The sequence below is a fragment of the Strix uralensis genome, chromosome 24 (assembly GCF_047716275.1).
Source record: "Strix uralensis isolate ZFMK-TIS-50842 chromosome 24, bStrUra1, whole genome shotgun sequence".
In the NCBI taxonomy this organism is placed as follows: Eukaryota; Metazoa; Chordata; class Aves; order Strigiformes; family Strigidae; genus Strix; species Strix uralensis.
In genome coordinates this window covers 6785500-6811119 of record NC_133995.1, presented here as the reverse complement: position 1 = coordinate 6811119, position 25620 = coordinate 6785500, and the positions used below count along the sequence as shown (strand labels likewise).

General features: G+C 51.2%; 1 protein-coding gene across 22 annotated transcripts in view; it reads right to left on the bottom strand.

The window, feature by feature from the left end:
* NFASC (neurofascin) overlaps nt 1–25620 on the bottom strand; it is a 95640-nt gene that overhangs the window by 45695 nt on the left and 24325 nt on the right. For 10 of the 22 annotated variants that reach the window (XR_012632102.1, XM_074893338.1, XM_074893346.1 and 7 more), the window contains exons 2-8: nt 12483–12658; nt 9544–9561; nt 8530–8635; nt 8136–8332; nt 7657–7779; nt 7277–7447; nt 4374–4424 (exon numbers count right to left, since the gene is read on the bottom strand). Coding sequence is in view for 21 of the 22 variants with exons in the window: in XM_074893338.1 (XP_074749439.1) it covers nt 4374–4424; nt 7277–7447; nt 7657–7779; nt 8136–8332; nt 8530–8635; nt 9544–9561; nt 12483–12576 (760 nt within the window). In the remaining variant the exon portion in view is untranslated. The remainder of the gene's footprint in view (nt 1–4373; nt 4425–7276; nt 7448–7656; nt 7780–8135; nt 8333–8529; nt 8636–9543; nt 9562–12482; nt 12659–25620) is intronic. The other 12 variants (XM_074893344.1, XM_074893348.1, XM_074893356.1 and 9 more) reach the window with 3 other exon arrangements.

Sequence of the window (25620 nt, the reverse complement as noted above, 5' to 3'; positions counted from 1 at the left end):
CCGGAAGGACAGTGCCCTTTGGAAAGGAACAACTTGGCGACCAAAATGACAAATTTCAGGACTGGACAGGAAAATTTAACAGGAAAGAAACAGGGGGACACGCAAGACAACTCTCTACAGATACACACAGAAAAGGTCTCCTTGTAGGGGAAAAAAATTATTAATGGAATAAATTCCATTAATAAGTGGAATTATTAAACTAGATCTGGATCAGTGAGGACAAAACAGGATGAGATGGGCTTAAAAGCAGCAGTAGCAGAGACGGAGGTTATGAGATTAGGAAAGGGGACAGAATGGCCAGGGTTGACACAGGGTCACTACAAATACCAAAGTGATGCGTGGGGTGAGCCCACCCCGGTGCAGGAGCAGGATCTTGGGGTGCAGCCCTGTCCCACTGCCCCAAAAGCTTCATTTGCTCTGCAAGCAGGAGGCAGGCAGACATGCCCAGCGCCGCCGGGCTTTTGAGGATGCCCACGTTTGTTTGGGAAACCTCCACCTGAACTCTGGAAGGGGAAAAGGGCTGGGAAGGAGGAGGGGAGAGAGGGAAGGGGCAGGTCGTGGAGTTCCCATCAGCCTGCCTTAGGGAAAGCCTGTGACCAGGCTCACGGGGATAAAAAACCCAACCCCAGGAGTTAAACCGTGCCTTTGAAACGCCTCCGGAGCGCGGCCACACACACATCCCACCGCTCCCCCGCGCCCACAGGTTACCAGTCCGCATGTGCTCGTCAGCAGGTTAGTCAATTATTTGATTAATGGATTACCAGGGCAGGCAAATCTTGACCTTATCGTGAAGGGCCAGCTCTCTGGGCAGGCACATGCTGCTTCTGGAGAGGATCTCATTCCTGGTTAAAACCAGCCCGCCCATGCCCAGGCTCTGCTGGGGCTTGACAGAGCCAGCGGCTGGGTTTAGAGCCAGTATTTATCAACAGCTCCCATGCCTCCAGCCAGACTCATGAACTTCTCTCTTCTCATGCGATTAGAAAAGTTGGATATTAGTTTATAAGCCAATTTTGGCTTTTATTTGCCAACAGTCTGCAGCCTGTTTGAACAGGCTGTAAGCTTCACTCCCACTATGAACCCATTTGCTCTGGAGCCCGGGGCATAACTAGAAGAGATAAGCAGCAGTGCAAGCCAAATTTTACGAGCCATATATTAATGATGAAAATTAAAAATAAGGGAGATAAATTAGTATCCTACCCACTTGTTTAATAAACCTAACAGCAACACTGCATAGCTGATAAGCTTTTTGTCTTAGTATAGCACCACTAATAAATATTTTGCTGTTTATAACAGGGAGTGGCCAGAAATTCTCCCAGGCAGAGGTACTGCTCCAGCTCTGAACTTGCAGCAGCTACAGCTGGAAGCTGTCAGACAAATAGCAACATCTCACTCATCTGTTTGCAGGGAACAGCACTGGAAAAATAAATCCCATGGCTATTTATTTCTGCTCAGAAATAGACTCTGCTTCCAATATACTGCTGCTGTTGTCCCTGCCTCTATAGAACTGGACCCGTTCAGCTGTGAACAGGATATCCCAGAAAGAGCCACTTCTCACCCCAGAGCATCCAAGTGCCCCCTCCCCACAGCCCTGACCTGATGGCATTTAAAAATTTTACATCTAAAAATTTTACATGAACTTGCATTTCTACTGAAAGGCGATAATAGGAATATGCACATCCAGACTCATCCCATCTGTTCGCCTCCTGCACAGCTAGCCAGCTTTAAAACATCCCGCAGGTTTGCCAGAAGGAGAAAAAAAAAAAAAAGAGAGAAAAAAGCATAAAACAGACTATAATTTCCATTTTAAAAAAGGTGAGAAACTTCTGCTAATAAAATATTCAGTTAATCCTTTTAGAACATTTTTCCTTCTTAATTGCAGACAGTTTGCTTTGTCAATTGAGCTTTGCAGCAAGGAGATCACTGCACCCCCTACGAGCCATGGGGAGAAGGGCTCGGTGGCATCTCCCACGATCAGCCCAGCCCTCAAGCGCAGTTTGAGACAAACTGCTCGTGCCCCACGTCCGTGCCAGCACGTCCCACGTCCCCGAGGCGAGCTCGGGCACACGCACACCCATCGCAGACCGGCGGGGAAGGGGACTCGCAGCCTCCCGCTGCTTTGCTGCGCGGCGCCCGCCCGCCCCAGCTCTGCAGAGCCCTTTGCAGCTGGCTCTGGAGCTGAGCCCACACCGTAGGGACCAGCACCCCAAAGTAGAGGGTCCAAGAGCCCCAAGTCTCCCAAACACCTAAAAATACTTGCGAGACTGATGTCCCTCTTCCCCACACCCCTGCCTTAAGTCCCTCCTGTGCTGCAGCTGGTTCCCGTGGCCAGTTTGGCCAGACTGGTCATTCCAGGGAGAAACATGGGGTTAGCAAAAACAAAAAGAGCTGAGGATAAGAATTTTTTTACCAGTTCATTAACTATTAAGAAATTTCTGGGTTGGAGCTCAGGTTTGCACAGGGGCCCGAGTGGGTGATTTGAATCCACTGCACCCGGAGTGTTCCAGGGGACGTGAAGTACAAGTAGCCCACATAATGCAAAGAGTTCATCCTATGCACCTATGAATAGAAATCTGGAGAAACCTCTGAGACTGTGCAGATAAGGCCTCATTTTCCTAACCAAGTGACTATTAAGCATCCCTTTTCCCTGAACAAAGACATGCAGTGGAAGATCAAGGAGCCCACGACCACCACGGTGATTCTCCCTCCTGAACCAGTGAGGGCTGCAAACACAGAAGTGGTGCCCAGCCAGCGTGAAGGCATTCTGTTTGAAATGCAAACATCATTTACACTGCTGAGGTGCAAGATGTATTTACAGGAGAGCTCGCCACTGGATTTCTCTTTTGTCCCTGGCCCTGCGTGCCTGCGAGAGGAATCACCTCTCACTCACCTCTCGTTGAGGCATGATGCGGTTTATGCGGGTCCCATTGAAGCTAATTTTGCTGGCAATCCCCTTTCACAGCCATTTCTACAAATATTTTCAGACTACACCCAGCTCATTTGCTGCCACCAGTATTTCCTCGGAGGCCGATTCCTCTGTTGAGCCTTCCCCAGCTCTCCAGCATCCTCAGAAACCTCCCACTCCTGGCTGCCAGTAAGATGCCAACACCCAGGTTCCCGCAGCGGGGAAGGGATGCCCGGGCTCCCTGCCGGGGCCACTGAACTCAGTGCCCCTCGCTTGGCACGTCCTCCTCACACTCCAACTCTCTCTGCTTTTAGCTGGCAAAAGCACTCCTTGTCCCCAAAAGTCCCTGTGGAAGAAGAAAATGTGCCCTGGATCATGCGGGGAACAGACAAACCCGTGGCTCTGGGTGGAAGAGGGTGAGACAACATCTGAGCAGGATTTTGCTGCAGGGTACGGCCGGGGACCAGCACAGGGCACGGCTGGGGTTGTCCCCATCCCACTGCCACACAACCCCGGTCCCCATAAGCAGCAAGAGGGGCAGAAGGCAAATCCTGCCCACCACAGCGCCGGGCCTTGGGGCAGTCGGACTCCGTGGTGGTCTTTGGTGAGGCATTTACATCCCTGGTAGTGCCTGTGCTCTCAGCATCACCCACAAACAGCCCCATCTCCCTGCTCCCCGACAAGCCCCTGCTGCCGCCCAACTCTGCCCATGTTATCCCGTCACGTCCGTGATGCTTCCAATCTATTCTCAGGGCAGCGACCGTGCCCCGGGGAGCCGCGCGGTTCTGTGTCTGAAGCATAATTTATGAGTTTGGGATGGGCTTCTCCCAGCAAATGCAGGCTCCCGAGGTAATCTCCCTGCCCAAACAAAGGGCAAGAGCCTTGTGAAAGCATCCAACACATGTACAACCTCACCACAAAGAAACAAAGCACCCAGCTTTTAAGAAAACCAAATACTACTTTTTTTTTTTTTTCTCCCAGTCACTGCCTGTGTTTAGCTGCAAATACAATAGATGCTCTTTCTGAAGACAGAGAGAAGAGGGATGGTGGGTCTTATCTTTAAATCATGAGACTTTGCTGCGGACAAGCCACCTCTTCAGCGAGGAAGCAAGCTGGGCTCCTCAGCCACGCAGATGTTTTCACGTGGGCCAGATCCTATTAATCCAAATGCCTCTCAAGCTGGGCTCTGCAGATCCAGTTAATTAGCTTAAAACTCAATAATTTTAAGATGTCAAAACTCCGAGGGGGATTTTGTCCCTGTTTGGCTCGTTTCGTCCCACCCGTTTTTGCAAAGTTGAGGCCACAACCCACGAAGGGGGACACGGGCACACACGGGGGTGCGTGGGCACAGACGAAGGGCGGACGATGCTGCGAACGCGGCGGCTCGCTGCCCGGTTAGCGCGGGAGATAAGTCGGGTTAGGCAGAAAGGGGTTAAACCGTGAAGGTCTCCAGAAGCCAGCGTTGACTCACCACTGTACATGTCAGTGTGATTTCGTAAAGACGTTTCGTTATGGGGTTTCTCTGCAATAAACAAAAGACCATGAGCGTACCGAGTGCCACAAAGCGGGCAGGGGGACAGGCGATGCGGGGGGACAGAAAACAAAATAACTTCCCAAAACACAAGAGCAATGCGGACAGGCAACAGCAGGGATACAAAAGCACTCTGAGCACAGCTGCCTTCCAGGACAAACAACATAACACAGCAATAAAGGAGAGGAAAAGAGGGCTGTTTTCCTCCTACGAGATGGGAAGACAAATAAATGTATGAAAATTGTATCATAAACATCTCCTTGAAGCGTTTTTCTTTTTGGTATAAAGACATTTGTATCTTCGAAAACAACAACAACAACAAAAAAATCAGTTCAATTTGGAGAAAATGCTTTTTCTCTCAGTTTCTACGAGGGAAACATATTCTGACTACTTTTCCCCAGCATAAAGCATAGGTTGGACACAGCGAGGCAGCAGCGTAATGGTGCAGAAAGGCATGGCAAAGATGAACAAATAAAAATAATAATTAGGCTCTAAAAGCATAATCTGCTGTAAAATCCCTTTTAATTACAAGGTAATTAAAGTAGATTGTGTTACAGCTCTTCAATAACACACTGCTCTCGTTTATTGACAACCACTGCCAGCCATCACCTATACTTGAAGAAAAAAGCTAATTGCCACCTGCGTGCTGCGAGGAGGTGGGGGATGCACCATCCTGGCCCGTGGCCGCCGGAGGATCGGCCCTCCTCAGCTCACACCCTTACCCAAAATACTGTTCTGGCGTCTGAGAACGCCCTGGTTTCCACCAGGATGTGGCACGGCCGTGTGACGGTGTCATCTGCCTACAGGAGATGCGAGAGTCTCTGCTGGCTACCATACGGTTGTTGCCCTGAGCCTTAAGTCATCAGCCACGCACCTTGTCCCTGTGCAAGGGGGTTAAGAACCCAGCAGGTGCCCAAGAGCTACCTGAACCTGGATACACCAGAGAAACTCTGCAGGGAAAGGCAGGGCTGTGTCGCTCCCCCGAGCCTTTACATTTTTCTCTTCTTGCATCCAAGGGCACGGCAATCCCGTGCAATGATTTTTCAGCAGCTGGTGACTGTTTTTTTTAAGGACAGCCAACACTCATGGCTTAAGGCTGAGATGATTGAACAGCTTGAGACAAATACAAGCTCGTCTCCTTTGAACACTGTATGTGTAAAGAATTTTTTTGTGTCATAACAGATGAGAAATTAGAGCCTCAGTTCTTTAAATTATAAGGGCCTCTGGGGGGCTCATGGGGTGGAATTTGCATCTGATAATACAGCAGACATCTCCAAAGGAAAAGTTAAAGATAGGGTCCAGTATAATGGGAAGCCAATTCTACACAGCCTGGGAGCAAAACACTGTGGCAGCAGCTGAGGGTAGCAGGAGGGGGAGCTTGTATCTGTCTGCACAGAAATCTTCCAGGATTTCTTCCACGTTTTTTCTAACACTTGACAAATATGTCAGGCTGGAGCCTTCGGAGGCTCAAATGATCACAGATCTTTGTTTGCCAGAATTTCTCCAGCTCAGTCCTTCCCTAACAGGTAAACGTTGGCATTTTCTGGCCAGCTCCGTAAACAGACAAATAATATTCAGAATGAATTACCTACACACGTCCCTCGCCATTAGCATAAAGCCTGTTTATAGCATTTATATTGCTGATTCTCCACTCACGCTTTGCACAGAGGAGAAGCTGTTACAATAAAAGTGCAAAACACTCCAGACCCCGTCTGCTTCTCACATCACTTTCAGGTCACTTTATAATAGAGTTACTTCTAATTTAAGCTGCTGCAAGATCAAATTAAGCTCCTAATGCTGGGATTCAGGAGCGCCTCGAGCCTGCTTTGGACAAGTGCCTGCTCCCCAAAACACAGCCTTGCATCTGCCTGCACGCACTACCCCCTACTCCCAGTCTGGCCTTACTGGGAACAGGAGACTGGGTGATGACTGGGGCTTGTAGATGCCATTTCTGTGTCGGTTGCCTATTGTGCCAGTGCTCTGCACACACACACTCCCCAAAAGAGAGCCCATGCTCTGCAGAACCTCCATCAACCCAAGAGCTTCATGCCCTGCAGCGCTCAGCTCATGTCCCCTCTGCCAGCGTCCCCACCAGCCAGCTGCCAGAAAAGTGTTAGCATCAGGAACTCTCCTCCCTTTGAGCAGTCTCGTTTCTGGAGGAGAGACTGCTGGTGGCTGGACCTGCCCGTGGAAGGGCTCTTCACCACACATGTGCTCCTCCTGTTCCCCGTGACGATGCGCGTCACCGTGGTGAAACTGAGGTCGCTGCCCATCCTGAGCACGTCCCACGTGTACGTGCTCAGACCCCAAAGGCTCAGGCCCTCCTGTCAGCACGTCCCAGAGCAAAGGAGCTACACAGCAGCTCCTGGTCAGTAGGTAAATCCTGAACTGTGCAAGGTTGACACACAGTCCCCCGTGCAGCATCAGCATGTAAACCCAAGCCTGGAGCAAACCAAGGCTACTTCTAGCTTTTCAAACTAGGGAAATGTCACTTGATATTATACACTTCCCTAAAGATGGGGGGAATACCCCATCTGCGTTGAAATGCTTTCCAGTTTATCCCAGACACATGGACTTAGTGATACCTGCCTCAAGCTACTCTGCAGCCCTCAACCCATGAAGTTGCAAAGCTCCGAGATGCTGGAGGGAAACCAGCCACCTCTCCCTGCCAGGTTAGCTGTCCAAGGAGCAGCACTCCTCATCCCAAACAAAATGTAGGAAGCCACTCTTCTCCCTGGTAGGTCTCAGTGCTGTCAAGGACAGAAACAAGGGAGTCTGGAAGGAAAACCCTGCCTGAGAGAGGCCAGGGAAGACCCATCCTGAGCTATCAGCGTGACACTTACTGGTTTTCACCTTGAGGGTGTAGGGGTTTTTCTGTTGAATGGTGTGGGTGAAGTGGAAGCGCGCATTGCAGCTGTAGTCGGTCTGGGCATCCTGCAGCATGACGTTGGAGAAGTACAGGTCACCGTTCTGGCCCTGGGACACGCGCTTGTCCTGGTGGATGGGCTCCATGGCTGCCGGGGAGAACGGGCATTCAGAGCAAGCCAGCTACTCCTGCGGGTGGCTGCATAAAGCAGAAACCCCGGACCCAAGCTGCGTGTGGGTGCTGCCAAGCTCTGAACGAGCAGTAGCGACCCTAAACCTAGTTATTTTAAATAAACACTGCAGGTGAGGGAAAGGCTGCCCACAGGGTCCAAAGTGGGAAGGGGGTTCCCCAACTCACAGCTGCTCATCCAGAAGATGACGGGAGAGGGCAGGCCGGGCGGCGGGTTGCACTGCAGGCTGAGCGGAGCACCTTCATCCACCTCTATCACATCCACCTTCTCCTTGGGCCACAGGGGAGACTCTGCCATGAGAAGGAAAGACACCGCTTGAAGAAAGTAGTAACTTTTCAGACCTCTTCCCGCAGGACCTGGCCCAGTTTCAATGGAGCAGCCTCAATGCAAACTTCATTTCTACATGTGCAAGACTCCCTTAAATCCATATCAAATATTTTCCTGCTAGCTACAGCCATAACTCCCGTGCCTTCCTCTCTGTCCTGTGGCTGGATACATCCCGACACAGGTAACAGATGAAAGAGGCTGAGATGTTTGAGCACTGGATATTCTCCGTGCCTCTTCTACAAAATCTCATACGATGCAAATAGTCCCTGCTCTCCTTGGGGTTGCTGGCTGCTTGCTCTGCACCACCACTGTTACTCACTCGAAACCTGGAGGTGGATTTTACTGGAGAGAGCAGTGCCGTAGTCATTCCGGGCAAAGCACTGGTACTCGCCCTCGTAGTCCTCTGGCCGTCCGCCACTGTGGAAGTCGATGACAAGCGTCCCCGAGCGCCGTCGCATGGACACTTTGGGGTCCTTCGCCACGTTGAAGAACTTCCCGTTCCGCGTCCAGGAAAAACTGCAAGCGCAGGGGAGAGGTTGGTTTTATAACCATGGACCATATTTACCCAGCAAGATCCTTACCTGTGCCGTGCAAGCCAACGGCTGGATTAGCTGATGGTGTCGATGGCAGAGCTCGACAGAGGGCAGCTCCTCCAGAGCCAGCTCTAACCCAGAGCAGAGCTTCCGCATTACAAGGGCTGTAGATGCACTTACGTGGGAACGGGGTTCCCTTTGGCTTCACATTCAATGAAGATGTTATCCCTTGGGTCGACGATGTAGTCCTTCACGGACTGCTTGGTGATTGTGGGGGGCTGAGGCACTGAAAAGCAAATGAAAAGCCATGAGGGGAGGGTTGTGCAAAGAGGGTCAATCCCCTCTCTGCCATCCTGCAGCAGACTCTGATGGGATTTCAGCTTCTTCCCCAGGCTGGATATGCAATTTGTGGTTTAAAGCCCTTCAACACCTGAGGAAATTACCATGAGCATTTGTAGGGGGTGCTACTCATCACCCCTCGGAGCACTGGCACTGCTTTTGGTACCAGGAAGCCCCTGTTTCTCACTTGGTAACTTGGCCCCAGTAAGAAATTTCACAGTTATATCTTCCTGCTACCTCAGGTCATTTGACTGAGAGCATCCTGGCTGTGGACCTCAAAAGAGAGTGGCTGCAGCTGGGACAGGGAGCCAGAGAGACACTGGAAGACATTTACAGGTACTCCCTGTGCAAGAAAGAGGCTCGAAACCTCCCAGATTTACCCCAAAGGAGCGCAGCACTGGTGTTCAGAAGGGCAGAGCTAGCGATGTTGTAAACGTGTCAGTACGTGGAGCCGAGCTCAGCACTCGTGCAAGGCTGAGGAGCCCGCTCTCCTCCGAGACGTGGCGTAAGCAATAACAAGCCTCCGCAGAAACAATATTTGCATTGCAAAGACACTGCCTGGTTGCTAGACCCGCTCCGGGGAAAGTGGCAGAGCCTAAGCACTCCTCCCAAGCTGCTCCAGCATCTCCCGGGCCTCTGCCACCATGCCTGGCTGTGCAGAAGTGGCTTGTCCTGCCCCCGGCCAGCCCCACCGCAGGAGCGGGCAATGCTGCGACGTCCACCCTGTGCCAAGCAACAGCCACCACTGGCCCCCAGCTCCGTGCAACCCCCTGCTCGGTACAGAACCCTCATACCCTGTTTCAGCCATGCAGAGGAGATGGACACGTACACACAGAGGGTGAGGGGAACACTTACATTCACTCTGAATACTTGCTGTTATTTCCAAAGTGCAAGCGTAATGAGAAAAAGAAAAAAGGTTAATTGAAGAACTTTGTTATACACATCACGTACACAAACATAAACACGTATAGTTATTGTAGGGCTTGTAAATACTGCACACAAACCATTTTATGATTCAAGCATGTTCTAATCTACCTACTGACTGTCCACGTGGGAGAAGCTGCTTCTGAACATTCTTGTCAGCTGCCAGTGGCCTCTGCAGCGGGGGCTTTGGGGGCTAAAAGAGGGCACAGGCATACTCGCACCACTCGCCTGCAGGCATTGGTGACCCCGTGGTCCAGTGGGTTGCCCGCAGGAGTGAGCAACATTCCCCCTTCCCTATGGCCAGAGCCCCCCACAGTTTCATTCCCCTGAGTCAGAGGCCAATACATGCCTGATAAACCCATAGCTGGCTTTTTAGGTGATGCTCAAACTCAGAGAAGCTGCCTGTAATTTAGGGAGATAAATATACCCTGTCCCCAGGACAGGGACAGGCAGGATTTTATCCAGAGAAGAAAACTTGTTAGGGTTGGGGCAGGGAAAAAGCATCTAGGCAAGCTTAAAAGAAAGAACAAATATTACGGCTCCCTCTGACAGAGGGTGAGTGAGGACTGTTTCCTCTGCCATGAGGGGACCCTGCGGCTTTATCCTGCATCTGCCCTCTCCCAAACTGCTTCTGCCCTGAAAAGATAAGGTCTGGGGAGCAAAACGCCTCCCTGGGGAGATCTCTGACTCCCAAGGTGTGTCAGCAAGGGCAGCTGGGTGCCCACCAGCATCTTGGCCCCCCAGGGCAGGTGGGGGTTCTCCCAGCCCCCTCCTGAGGGTGGGGGACCAGGCAGAGCCCACACCCCAGCCCGAAGGAGCCGATCTTGGTGGAGCAGGGAGGACGTTCACAGCCAGCGGGATGTGGTGGATGGAGCCCGGCCACTCACAGAGCCTGCGATTTGCACATCTCAGCCCCTGCACAAAGCCGGAGCAGCTGGAGCTCTTTACAGACCACCTGGTCAAAGCTGCAGCAGTTGGAGGGCTGGCGATGCTTTCATTAGCTCAGTCTCGCAGATGAGCGGTGGGTAAGGGAGCCCTGATCACCAGGTGGCTTAAACAGGAGCTGAAAGCAAACCCCAAAGGCTCTGAAGGTTGGGATGGAAGTAAAAAGTAAAATGAAGTTGATGCTCCATGTGTCCAAAAGAGCCAAGGGAGGTTGGGAAGGGTCAGCTGGTGGGGACAGGCATCAGCAGGATCCCTGACCCTCACCCAGGGCTGGGAGATGCTCCTCACCCCCCTGCCCTTGGCACTGCTGTGCACAACTGCCTCCGTGCACACTATTTACAAACACCCGTCGTGCAAAGCACCCGCTCAGGACAGGACAAAAGGATGCTCTTAATTACAGTCCCAGTTTCCCACCAGCACTGGAGGGGACGATGCTGTCCTGTGGCTCTGTGCTGTGCAGCAGGGAGGAGGAGGAAGAGGAGGACGCTAAGGAAACGGTGAGCTGCTGAGAAATGGTGAGCTGCTGCAGGCTGCCTTGAGCATTTCTCCACCAGCTGTCAGCATTTCTCTTGCTTTCCTAAGGTCATGTTACATTTAAGTAGCAAAATTACTCCTTTCCTGACGCAAAGCACAAGACATGGCAGAAGGTGGCTGTTTGCAGACCCGTTCCATTTTCCCCAAATGCACTGGCCCTTACTTCCATGCTGGCTGCCAGCATTTTTGCAGTATTATAGATGCTAACAAAGCCAGGCCTGAAGGAACCACCGAGCTGTGTGCATCAAATAAAATTCCCATTACTGGGAACAAGAGCACCCTGTGCATGTTATATTTTCATCCACAATAATCGGAAATGGAGCAGAGCAGGGACTTGGGTCTGGGACTCCCTCCCTAGGCTTTCAAGTATTTATTCCCCTCCGTAAATCAGAGCTTTTCCACCCTTTCTCTTCAGTCAGTTCCAAATTTCAGCCAAAAGCCACTACTTCAAATTCTTCCTTCCCATTTTGCTGCCCAGAGTCAGGGGTCAGCTGAGGTACCACGGCGACAGCCAGCACACCCAGGACTCCACAGAGCTACAACCCACAGGGTAGAAATTTCTCTTATCAAGAGCAACCCTGGCACTCCAGCCTGAATTTAGACCCCAGCAAAAAGCTGTCCTTTTTCTACTAACGCACTGCTCGCTGCAGGATTTCTGTGCATTGCACTGTCGGAAGAGATTCCCTGCAGCGACAGGCTGATTATTATCTACAGCCACTACAGGAGGAAGCTGGGACACAAAGAAATTATGAAACTGGTTTCCAGAACAGTGGCTGAGCAGCTCTCAGTACGAACCCCCGTCTCAAGTGCACTCAGACAAGTCATACACTTCCCATGCATTGGCCTTCCTCCTCACTCTGTATCCCTCAGCTCTTGTGCTTCTGAATAAAACAGAAGTCCCATCTTACAATTAACCAAAACGTCCCAACAGACAGAGAAAAATCACATTGCTCTGCAGGATGTGCCTGGGCCCCCACTGCCCTCGAGGTGTCAGCTCATGGCAGCATCTACCAGATAAGACTAGCAACAAGCTCATGTTCCCCACAAAAGAGCACCCCAAAACTTGCCCATGCTCCGTAGGAACAGCAGAAGTCCTGGGGTGCTCCACTTAAATCAACAGGCTCAAGACTTGTCAGCTTGGCTCAGATGCTCTATTCCATTTTGATATGTGGTTTTAAGTCCTCTGCTCAGCTTTTGAGACAGATTGACTAAATCAGAGAGTGATTTGGGTGACTTTCTGGAGGGTATGTGGTTTGAAAAGAAAAATAGCCCCTAACAACAGTAAAGAAAACCTTAGGCTGGACCAGGAAAGGGTCTGGGCTGTGCACATCTTCACTCTACCTTCTCAACCATCTCAGCAGGAGTTTTTAGAGAGGTACACCATAACTTACAATCCAGAGGGACTTCGATGGCGCTGACGAGGTGATGAAGGTAGAGAGCAAATGCTATTCCTGCGCGGGTGAGGTGGTGTCTTTGCATGACCATTTTGGATGCCTGGGCAGTGTCAGGACCTCAGTTGTGACCCCTGAGGCGAGCAGACCAGCAGCGCGCACAGATGGATCCTCAGCTGCAAAACAAACACAAACCCAGCGGTCACCGAGCCGTTTACAGCTCCGTTTCTGTCATCTTCCTTTTGGCAACTGTAGAGAGAGAGAGTTTCCAAACCAGAAATATTTGTGGGGAGGGATGAAGGGGTGAATAGTGCCATAAATAGTTTCCAGGCTCTGGTGACCCGGGTACAAGCCTGCGGTCACTGTCCTCCCAACCTCTGGGTTGTTCTGCTGACAGAAAATCAGCCTCATGGGGTTATTTGTGCTCAGAGGTCTCAGATGGAAGGAGAAGGACCATGCTTTCTCCTGGAACCAATGGAAAGTTACTCTGAGCAACTGAATACAAAAGCAGCAAACAGTCCCCATAGGATGAAATAAAAAGGATGATTTGCTGGTTAAAAAAAAAATGTATTTCATGCAGAAGTACTACCTAGCAAACACCCTCTCCCTCCAGGATGAGCTCTGACTCCACATGCAGCCCGGCAATAGCCGGGAGCCGGCTCCAGGGGACCCCCATGCACCAAAGAGCCTGTCACTGAGCCAGCACAGCTCTAGCAGGAGTCAGGGCACGGTGGGACCTTCCCCAACTGGTCTCTAAATGAGCCCGTTTCCAACCGGGCTCCAGCTGTTTTCCTCCCCAGAGAGTCCCTGGGACTCCCAGGTTATCATTTGCATTTTCCATACACATATCTTTTACTTTGCTGTTAATAAACCAACAGATCAAATGCAGATTAAAAAAGAGCAGAAAGGAGGGTAAATGATCTCGTCTGTACAACAAAAGCCCCCTTAGAAAGGCCACTGTGGTGCAGAGGTTGCATCACAGCTGAGTTACAACTCCCTGTGATAGAGTTATAAAAAGGGCATCAGCCGTGCAGACAGTTCTCTCTGCTAAGAACAAAAATAACACCAGGGCAGCAAGCAGTGGAAAATCCCCAGCCTTGCTCCGCGCCGCTCCTCCTGGCCCTCGCGCAGGCTCTTGCCGAGGTGGGATGTCGCCAGGCAGGGGAGCAGCATGAAAAGGCCATTTGGCAAGCAAGGAGAGCCCGTCTTCATGAAATATAAATCACCGGCTGCAGCTTTGGATGCTGCTACCCCTTCAGCTGTTCCCGAGCCCGGCACGAAGGAAGTGCGGGAGGGAGGGGGGGACCCAGCACAACAGACAAAACCTGGCGAGCGCGGGGCTGCCGGGGGGCTCCGGGTACCGCAGGGAACGCTGCTGGGAGCCAGCGAGGAGCAGATGTCACGGGAAATAAACAGCCCTGACACAGAGCCCAGGGAGCTCTCCTAATCCCAGACAGGCTCAAACAGGCGCAAGACAACTTTTAAGGACACTTTTCCCCATTACCCTTATGGGGAACAAGATGTGCTTAATGGTTTCTCCATCCAGCCCCCCTCACCACCCTGCTCGGGTGCGATCGGGGTCTCTGGGTCCTCGCTCTTGAGCTGAAGCCCAAAGGAACGTGCCGTCTCAGCGTGTCCCAGTTACACCAGATGACAGATTGTAGGTTGTGAAGGGGCTTGGAGGGGCGTGTTGCTTTGATCTTTTTTGCTCGTTCTAAGGATTTTCCAATCCAGCTGTTGCAATAAAAATAGTTGAAGGACAGAATAATTATAGGACTGGGCCAGTAATTAAAGACGTGTCCGGGACTTCTGCAGTCCTGTGATCAGGTCATGCTGAACAAAGCTTTTCAAATTACTTCTTTAGCTTTCTGTCTAAGGGAAGACATCGTTTTGATCTGTAGCCTTCATTTTTCAAAGCGGTTCATTTCTCCAGTTACAGCTTAAAATGAGTAATGGATTAGCTGGTTTTATGCCTTTCAGTTACTAAGCACAAGTCTGACTTATGAACTGAATCAGCCAATACTGCAACCAGAGATTTAGCAAGGCTAAGATTTCCAGTGTCCTTACTACGCTCACATACTGATGCTTCACCTCACTATCACAAAGTGCTTTAAACCCCTCTTCATTCACAGACCTACAGGAGGGAAGGCACAAGACAGCGGGCATTTACACAGCGCACATCTCTACGTGCTGCTTGGAGCCCAAAAGGTGAAGAATATGTTGTTTTCTTTAGACTGGGTACTAGTTAGCCTGAAAGAAATGGCTGTGACATGAAGGAGTAGGTTCCTGGCACAGACGCTTGGGAGATATTTGTACATACATGCATGTTGCATTAAATGGGAGTACAGAAAGGGCTGAGCCCAAACAACAACACATACAGCATTCACAGGAGATATCCATGCAGAAGAGTATATCTGACCCACCATCACATGCACTGCGACTGTAAAAGGGCTATCCATGTCACGAAGAGATAAATTTGCAGATAACTTTTGAGCTGCAAAAGGGAGAAGCAGGGACACGGTGGCTCTGAACCAAAACCGTGGGCAGAGCTACGTGGGAACAACCCCGGGCGCTTCCAGTGCTGGTGGACCGGCCAGGGAGGACGACCCGTCCGGCACGTCCCTGTGGAGCGGCACCGACCGACAGCAAATAATAAAACCCACGACAGGGCACACACCAAATACGTCCCCACTTTTAGAAGAGCGAACGCCGGGCACCCCCAGAGCCCCTTTGTCTCGGGGGAGATGTGGGTGCGACTCGCCGCACATCAGGAACAAGCCGCCGCCGTGCCGGCGCGTGTAGGTGGGTGCTGGGGACAGGCAGTGCCACGAGCCCCCGGCCGTGCAGAACACAGCCCCCATTGTCAGGGCTGCTCCTCGCCCGGGGACAGGGACATCTCCCCAGCACAGAGGGCTGGCGCTGCGGGAGGGACATGAACGTGCTTATCTGGGGATGCCAACAGTTGTGAAGCTGTCTGATGGCTTCATCTGAGACTGACCCAACCCAAAAGGGCCCACGCACAGGGGGAGATGAGACCTATTCTTCCCAGACTTTGCATTTCTTAATCATTGCTCCTAGCCCTGTTGTGCAACACTGGAAAGATCTGACCCCTGCTCAAAGGGCAGAACAAGCCCATCAACCTCACATCTGCAGCCACCTCATGGGATGGCCAGAGCCATGAAGGCAGGAGGGTTGAGTCTGAGGATGCTCAGGAAGTCTCTGAGCTGGCTGGACACAAAACCCATCTGAAATCTGGGCCCGTAATGTTTACTAAAAACACAACACAGAGCCAAAATCTCACACAAGTAGTTGTGAGATTGTGATGCCATCAAATAGGAATTTAACTGCTTAAATGCATTTCTCATCCAGCATTGATCCTGCACCCGAGCACCAACAAAAGCCACATCCCTGCTCCACTTTTCTCCAGCTACAGGCAAGGCAGCAATGAGATGGACTCAGATGCCTTTTTCCCCAAATACTTACCCAGAGTTCCGAAATGTTTTTCAGACTTTTTGGTGCTTTCCATTTCCCCCACAACCTACTGCAACATCATTTCTCAGAAACTGTTAGCCTGGATTGAGAAATACATTCCAGATCTTGGCCCAGACTTCCCTCCAGATGCATCAGATACTTTAGTAAATACATTTTTCTCTGGACAAAAGCACGAGTAACCCCAGGACAGGATCTTTAAAACTAGCAACCACTCCTCTTGGCAAAATCCAACCAAATATCCACATGGTGGGGGGCCCATCTGAAATCAAGACGTGGATGTGCAACCTTAACTCTGCTCCATTTGGAGCCTCTCTCCTCTCTGAACAGGCACTGGAGGGAAAAAAATTAAATGCAGGAAAGACAAAAAAAAAGGGATGGACACCTGGGGATGATGGAAACACCCTCAATGGGACAATTAGTCCCAGGACTGAAAATACAGATGCTGGGACTCAATGACAGCGGTGCCTGCCCCAGCTGAGGGCTGAGCGACCAGGATGGGAACTGGATGGTTTGGAGAGAATTTATGTTTTCTACAGAAAAGTTAGCCACAGAATTTACTCTTGTGCAGCATTCAGAGAAAATTAGTTTGAGAGACAAAGAAGTTTCCAGAAGGAAACATCTTGCTGCGCATAGGACATCCTGCATTACAAAACACATGGGCAGAAGACCGTATCCTGACATCATGGGGTTTCTGTTCTATTTTAAAGGCAAAGAGTGACTTTGTGGCACTGTCAAATGTTTTCCAAACAAATCTGGGTTTTCAAATGATGGCGCAGAAGGTAAGCAACTACCCCAAGGGTTGGTGGAGTCAAGAGGAGGTACAAAGAGTCAAGGGGTGTCGATGCTTGTGTGGCCTCAGAGTCCAGCCTGGGCCCAGGGAGCCCCACATGCCCCCACCGGCAGGGACAAGCCCCTCCTGACACCATCTCCCAAGAGGTGCTGACGATCACACCACCCGCCAGGCAAATGTGCCTTGATTATCCGAACAGCCATGTGGTGAATGGGATGCCACTGAAACTATACCTGGCCCGTGTGCTGTTACGGGGTCATTGCCCTGCTCTGCTGCAAGTTTCATGCTCTCAAGTTTCTCCTTATGTAAAGGCACCACTCACATACCAATAATTAAAACAGAAAACGCACCCAAGCACTTTGTCTGTAAGCCACAGAAAATCTGCAGCGAAAGGGAAAAAAATCAGCTTTTAAAATTCCTTCAGGTCCTTCTCCAGCTCTTAAGAGCATGACTCCAGCATCAGGAGTGCTGCGGATGGTGCCACGAGAGAAGGGTTTCTCTGCAGGCACTGCCTCCTCTCTTCACAGCTCCTTGGGGACGCCAAGCCAGCACAGCGGGCTGCGTACCAGCCTGGCAGAGCTGCAAACCTCCACAGCCGTATAGAAGAAACTTTGAATCTCTATTTCTCCAGGCACATGTCAATTTAACATGTACATTGCCTCCTCCCCGCCTTGAGATGGGGGAAATCTCTCCTTTCCACAGATGGCGGAGAGCTGCACTAACGAATCCTCACATCCCAGCCCCGGAGCATCCCTGCTTCCCCCCGCACCGGCGAGCCAGAGCTCCCATCTGCTCGGCACCAACAAGTTTCCCGCTGGCTTTGATTGGTATGGCCAGGAGAGGCGGGAGTGGGCAGCAGAACGCGGCCGGACCAGGCTGCCGACACGCTCCGCTCATTAACGGAACACAAACCACATGCCCCGTAATCCGCTCGCTGCTTCTCCAGCCGGGCTCCAGGCTTCTCCATCAGAGCTCCACGGCTTCGCAGCACGGGAGGGCAAATGATATATGAAAATATCTCCCTCTTGCTGCAGAGACGCAGTCCTCAGTGAGAACCCGCTTCAGGCAGCAGAAGCCTGGAGCCCACTCCACCCCCACAAGGCTGATTTGGCCAAAACTTGGCTCTTTGTCATAATTCCCAAAACCACATCCCTGCAAAACACAAGATGCAGGATGTCCTGCCCCAACCCCGCTGCCCTTCATCCTGCTCTGGGGAAGCTGGGTACACTGAGCAGAGCCCGAGGATTTCCCCCAGGTGCACTAACAACACCAGGGAAGGACTGAAATTCATTGCCTTCTCAACAGCTTAATGAAATGAGGACCTCCGGAATAAGGATGGAAACAAATCCCTTCCCTGTAGCCCCAGTCCTGCAAAACAACCGCGGGCATGAACTCTGAGGCGGAGGGAGGGCTGTAGACCAGACACAGAAATAGTAAACAAGGGGAATCTCTGGTTGAAGTTAAATAAAATTAAATAAGTCCACAATGAAGGATTGTTTTTAATCAGCTCATTAGGTCCAGCAGGACGCTTTCAGTAGTAATTAGGCATTTATCCTTATTTACGGTTGTAAGAGGAACAGTAAAAGCTGAGCAGCTAGTGTTCCCAAGAAGGTTCCTACCGCACCATTTAATGCATTTCAGCTGCTTAACTAACACTGATTGAATAGCACAGAGCCAATGTTTCCACAAAGAGAAAACCCTTTTGGTTTCAGATAATGAAAAACATTGATTTAGAGGGAATACATGTATGTGATTCCCTAACAGTGACTAGAGGTTTCATTTTGCTCCTGCTCCGTGCAGGTTCTCTGTGGCCTTCCCCCCACCATACCTAACACATCAGATGGGTTTCCAGGTTGCTGATTTCCAGGACATAAATCTACACCCCTCTTTTTTTTTTTTTTTTTTTCTGGCAGTGATGGGACTTTGTCACACCTGGTAAAAGCCCCCATGCAGGTGCCAGCCGAGCCTGACACCCCATCAGAGGAACTGCTCCACATGGGTGAATCCCCCTCAGGGGATTCCCACCCTGCAACACAAAACCTGTGCGATACGGACGGACACATCCACACACCTTTTCATTTCCCCGGTCGTACGAGGATAAAGCACACCCATAAATGATGTACGTACAGCCCCATCCCTACAACGTGCATAAGCAGCCATTCAAAGCAGATGTTGCATCACAGTGCAGAGGTCCGTGGAAAGAAGAAAAGAAACAGTCGTGAAGAAGCAAAGAAATGATCGCAAAGGCAAGACATGATCATTTTGCATTTCCATCCCAGGGATGGGCCGTGCCCTTTCCTGGGGACAGCCAGCAGCGCGTGGGGAGGGCAGCGCTTCCCGCTGGCCTCTGTTTGGAGGAGAGAGAAGCGCTTTGTGTCTGTTCCTGAGGTTGGGTACGGCTTTCACAATTGTTCTGAGAAACAACTGTCAGAGCAAACACCAGAAAATTCATTTGCATCTCGTCTTCTCCCCCTTAAAAATAATCATTCCCATCCTTTCAGCAACTAATACTTCAGACCTACGTACCCTCTAATCACAGGCAAGAAGGAAAGTCAGGCTTGTCATGGGAAACAGGTCCTAGGCTAAGATTATTGATGGTCCAGTGTCTGCTGACAATCATTTTCTACGCTCGCTGTAACCCCAAAGGAGTCCCTCAACACATCTTTGCTCCCGTCCTCTGAACAAAAGGACATTTCTCAGAACACGACCTGCAGCAGCAGAGGTTTGCAGAGACAGGCACGTTCGACACCATCACTTCCAACCCTGCATAAAAACCCCGGGCAGAGCGATTTGTCCAGGACAAGTGCCCATATACTCCTCCCATTACGTTTTCAGCACATCTTTAAGAAACAGATCTTTAAGGAACACGTGCACAGGCTGTTTCTCGCAGCCCCTGGTTTCTTGTCTCACTCCTCCACGGGATTTTTGCCATATGCTGCATTTTCCTTTCACTCCCTGTAACTCTCCTGCCTCGCACGTGGGTGAGTTCTCAATCCCAAACCCTGCAGGCTGTAGGCATTTTAAAAGAACCGAGCAAACAAACAAGCATTGAGAGAAAGCGCCGTGATAGCACCAGGAACAAGGATGGCTTCCTAAAGGCACCCACCAGCACATGCCAGGAAGAGCCGCAGCAGCATCCCCCCAACTCTGCACAGGGCAACATGTGGGAAGTGGGAACGAATCCATCAATCCCCTGAACTTTAGAGCTGATGCTGGCAGTAAGGATTTAGACTTTAGCTTGTATCCATAGCTATCAGCCAGCCAGAGCTCACCCGACCTTCCTCCTGCAGCACTCTCGAGTCAGGACCAGCTGCACCCAGGCTCCAGTTTCAGAAATATTTAAAAAATGCAGGAGGAAGGAGATAATTGTGCTTGCTGCTATTCAGAGCATTTTGCAGCATTTGAGTGCAGACAGTGGTCACGCTTTCAGGAGGCAACTCATTCCCTTGCAGAGCTGCCTGTCACTACTGAGAGAGACTCCAGGGACAGTCTCAACCTATCGCAGTCATATCTCAGCACTACATAAATGTGAATTAATTTATTATCCTGTGCTTCTGGTAATGTAAGGAAATACTTTCAATTCTATTACACAGAGGAACTCTAGTCCGGAGAGGTTAAGTATTACTCCAAGGTCAGACAAAACATATAGCATGAGTGGGAAATGAGCTGAGATCACCAGAATAACTCAGTTTAATCAGAAAATAGCATTTAACCTTTACAAACCGGTCACAGTCAGGGGAAAAAAAAAAATAATGAAAAAGCATGAAACTTTCCATGGAAGACTATGACGTGGCCTTTGCCAGCCGGCACATCACCCACCAGCCTGTGCCGTGCCCCCGCAGCAGCTGGGAACTGGCCCTGCGACAGCTGATCCTCAGGCTGCTGGGGCTGCTCCGGGGACCCGCGGGGCACCGGGTCACACCAGCCCCACTAATCAGCTTCCCACCCTCCTGGGGAGCTGCTTCTTCCCACATCTTTTCCTTTCAGCAGCAAGAGTGAGAAGCGAGTAAGAAACAAAACAATTCATTGGAGTTATCCTTGGTAGAAAACAAAGGGGCTCCAGAGCATTGTTTCTGCACTGGTTGCATCTTGAGCATGACGTGGCTTTAAGGAAGACAGGGTGGGCTATAACTAAGATGAAAAAGCAATCATTTTTACTTGTTATTTTGAGGTGAAAATATTTAACAACTCTCCTTATATTGCAACCTGTTTGGGAAAATACATTTACTTCATTAGGATGTGGCTTTGTTTAAGGAAGGGAACTGGTGTGAAAAATATGGATTAAAAAAAAAAAATACAAGTGGGAAAGTTTCTCAAGGAGAAGCTTTAAGGGGCAGTTTTAGGGCACAAGACACACTGATGACACCCATTTTAGTGATGCACAGGATCCTGCCTGCGAACACTTCACCTGGCAGCGGGTGATACTGGGGCTGGTCCAGGAGCTTCTCAATCACCATTTCTACACCAAAGCAGGAGCCCCAACAGCCAAACCGCAAAGAGGCTGTCGGGTGGTGCCTGTGAGGAAGACTCTGGGCACTTTGTCCAGTTCCTGATGGAGCAGCACCCACACTCAAACTTGACCTCAACGGCAGCGCTGCCAACCTCCCCCCTCCAGGAATCTCAGGAGAGACTGAGATCACAGGGTCCTCACAGGGTCCCGGTCCCCTGCCCTCACAGCAAAGCTCCTTTCCAGGCCACCCATCCCACACTGCTCGGGGGAAGCATGACAGACCTAAGAGCAAGGGGGGACACCCAGCCTGCGAGCGGTTAATGTCTGCCTCCGCTGTGTCCCTCGGCCACCCCTCCCAGGGACAGCAGCATCTGGCCCCTGGTGATTAGCCAACTGCTAATCACACAGAGCAATAGCTATAAACAGCAACTGGAGAACAGTTCGTGCAGCAATTGCCCTGGAAAAGCTGCCTTTCCCCTTTCTGGCTCCCACGCGAGTCTGTTCCCCTTCCCTCTGCGGGGCACAACCCCAAGGAGGAGCACGCAGACCCAGGGGTCTGCAGCAGGCTGAGCCTCTCTAACAAAGACGATAGATGCAACGCCCAGAGAGAGGCAAGAATATGTTCTTCTAATTGCACAGGGCCAGGAGATGGTCTGGCTTGAATTCATTAAGGTCACCAACCCTTGCCTCCCTACTTGTACATAGGTCATAACCTGCACCTCGTCCACACCAGTCATGTGCCTTCAGATGCTCGGGGGGGTGGTCGTGGCAATGGGCAAAGCCACTTTGGGCAGAGAACCCCAGTGCTGACCTTCTGCTGCCCAAGGAGCTACCAGACATGAGAGCGAGCCAACGCTGATCCCCACGCCTTGCGCCGCAGACCCGGCTCTGAAGGCAGCCTGCAGCTCTTGACCCTGCAAAGCACTTTCCTCCTGCAGCTGCTTCTTGTTGATGACAGCAAATAACGGTGACCCAGGCAGGAGCTGTGTCTCGGCTCACGTCTCGGCAGCGCTCCGGACGAGGCTGCAGTGAGGGTTCAATAGCCGTGAACTGGCCGAGCCTCCCAGACGCACGCTGCTGGCTGCAGTCAATCCCCGTGGCTGGAGGAGACCGCAAGCCCTGGCAAAGAACGTACTGCCCAGGCACGGTCCCCTCCCTCAGTGTTTCATTCAGTTAAAAAGCTCAGAAGGCCAGCAAGATGTTGTGTCTACATTTGGTCATGCAGAAATCCCAGGAGGAAAAGGGTCCCACAGGGTCCCAAGGGCACGGAGAGCTGCCCTGCCCCTGTGAGAGCATCTCTCACACCCTCAAACTGTAAACAAATGGTGACTTATTCACAGGTGCCACCACAGCCCCTCTTTGGGACGTGCCACACAAGCTGCCTACACACAGTGCCCTGCTCAGCTGCACCCAGGGTCACCGATGTGCACGCCCTGACACCACGAGAAGGGTTTCCCCTTGGCACGGAGGGAAAAGGTTAACGAAGCAAAAGGGCCTGACCCGAAGCGTGCGGGTGCCCTGAGGGTTAAAAGGCCCTTGGCTGCTCCTATAGCAGGAAGCCACTTTGGTAAAGAAATTAATTGGAATATTTGTGTTTCTATCTCATATTACTGAGGTCCTGGGCACTTGTGATCACTAAAGAGCCTGAGAAAAAGCCATCGACCCTTCCATTACCCTCTAACTCCCTCCCAGGGACCCCCAGAGCCCTGTTGAGTCCTTTAACTGGCAGGAATCTTCCTTTCAGCCTCAGCAGGGTCCATACCGCAGCCCAGAGTGGTCCTCAGCAGCGATGAGAGCTGCTGTGCCCCTGCCCACAGCCAAGGTCCCCAGTGCCCCGGTTTCGGTGGGCGGGCAGGGGCAGCACTGCCACAAGTGAACCCGGGGACAAGGGTGAGCTGCGGGAGCAACACGGGAGCATCCCTGGGCAAACGTGGCGGCGGAGGGACCCGGGAGAGCCCTGGTCCTGCCTGCACCTCTGCAAACAGAGACTGTTTATTCCATGGGTTTTCCTTTCAAACAATTCACCAAGATTTTTTATTTAGCAGATGGAAAAGAAAACAATTGCATTAGTACAGACTACCCTTGATTTTATTAACCCAAACACTCCCTCCATCAGGGAAATGCAGTTATTTCAGTACCACAACCAGAAGGAAGGTGAATACTTCTGGGGTTTAGGGTTGAAAAGCAGAAATAGCTGCGCCAGGGCAGCCATCCTGGAGCTGTGCAGGCAGCAAGGCCAGGCTGGGGGCAGAGCCGAGCTCTTTCAGACCTGCCTGCAGCCGTGGGTGCTGTTAAGGGCACACTCAATGGCTGCAATTATTCAAGTGCTGAACATTCCCCACTGCAAATTATAGTATTCAAAGGTGAAGAAGGACTTGAGCACAAAGGCTTTCATTTTCAGGGGTGGTGTAAGCCCAGAAGAAGAGCTGGGACAAGAGCTACCAGGAGGAACAAGGAGGGTTTTGCCCTCACGAAAAGGAGGCAGAAATGGCACCGAGGGCTGTGACCAGCTCTGAGGAGCCAATGGGCAGCAGCACGAGGCAAGTCCTTCTGCACCTCCTCAGAGGACTCGGGGAACAAAGCAGGACTGTGCAGCCGCCTGCCCGCACAGGAATGCACCTTCCAAGAAGCTGGAAATGCCACGTTCCCCGCGGGAACACAACACGGCACAGGCTGACGGTACTCGGCAGAGATGCTGAGGTCCTGCTGCAGCCCATGGGTGTTTCCCTGGGTGTGCAGGCTCTGCTCCTCCTTTACAGTCTCCCCCATCCTTTTCGCTGCTTCCAGCAATGCTCCTGACCCGTCCCCTTCAACCACCACCCCCTCAGCCAATGTCCCCAGTCACCATCTCCCCCTAGTCTGTAACCAGATCAAACACACGGGTGTCACCAACAAGGCAGGAACATGCCTGCTGATGATTAATCCCGTAAGTGAGCTGTATTTACAGACACCAGCTCTTCCCCAGAGCCTGGCCGAGGGCCCTCAAGCTGTTGTATCACCTTACAGCTAGTCATGACATGCGGGCAGCTGCCAGACACCGTGTCCTCCACCCACTGCCCTTACACCAGGCAGCCTCCGCTGTGGCTCTCCCAGACCACGTCCTTATGCCAGGTATCAGCCCAAATCCAGAGATAAATCTCCCAAGAAGAGTCAATGTAGGTAATTAAGCTGCTCTGCTTCTCCCAGACACAGACTTGGAACACACCTGGTTCCCACGTTCTGCAAAATGCCTTTGACATTTAATTTCAAACCCCAATCGCTTTGGCAGCAGTGACAGAGCAAAGCAGCAGCAAATCTGACATTTCATCCCTGAGCCATCTGACGTACAACCTTTAGACGAGACCACAGCACAGAACGGTTTGGAGAAATTGGAGGGGACCAAGAAAGGTAGGGCAGTTCTTCAAAACCTTATATAAAAATGCAAACAACAAGGCTGTCTAGAAGTCTGCCCCTTTCAGTAGCACTGGATTTGCTTTTGCAAAAACACTGTGTAATGGGTTTTCCTTGCCCTGTGCACACTTAGACCCTAATTACACGTGAGGAATCACAGGAAGGAGATCATTACCCCTCCTCCACACTCCCTTAACAAATCACATCACTACAGTATAACTGAGCTCATGTCTGACAAATCTGATTTTTGATGACTGCCCACCTGCCATAGCTTCACAAATCTTCACAAAAGATTATCTTTTACTGGACTATTCTGAAGGCATAAATTGTGTCTTGCAAGGATTTTCCAAAAGGGCAAACCAAGTATCACAAATCCACATTTTCAGCCAGTTTTCCAAAGGAAAAACCCTCCCTGCACTAGTTGGCTTTCAACTGGTCACTGCCAATAACTCCTCAACCCATTTCAAATCCAGCTGGGGAACCCTTTGCCTCTGCTACAGACATTCAATTCCTCCAAGTTTAGTGAAAATGGCTTGTCAGGGAGCTTTCACCTTATGGGATGGACATCCATCCAGGAGACTGATGCACAGACTTTGTTAGTTATGCCATTAAAATCAAGCCAGCCCCACGGCTCTGGGTGCATCCCCCTGCACCTACCCACCACCCCAACCCAGGCAGGCTGGACACCTTCACTCCCCCTTCCTCCCTCAGACCCCACACCAGCATTTTCAAGGGGTCTATTTCCCAACGGAAGCAGTTGGCGACCCAAAGTTAACGGTCTATGTGTCTCCCACCACCCGCCTGTAACGTTTTGGTGGCCCTGTTCTCACTGCCTGTCCTCAGATGTGAAATATTGACAGCCTTTGACGACAGACAGCACGTTTTAGCCTGATATAGCAGAGATGCTGTGAAATCACACGTTATTTATTACCCCGAGCTCACAACGAGAAGGGAAACACCATTCTCTGGTATTTCTCAGCAATGCCTTTGCAAGTTTGCCAGCACGTTTTCACATT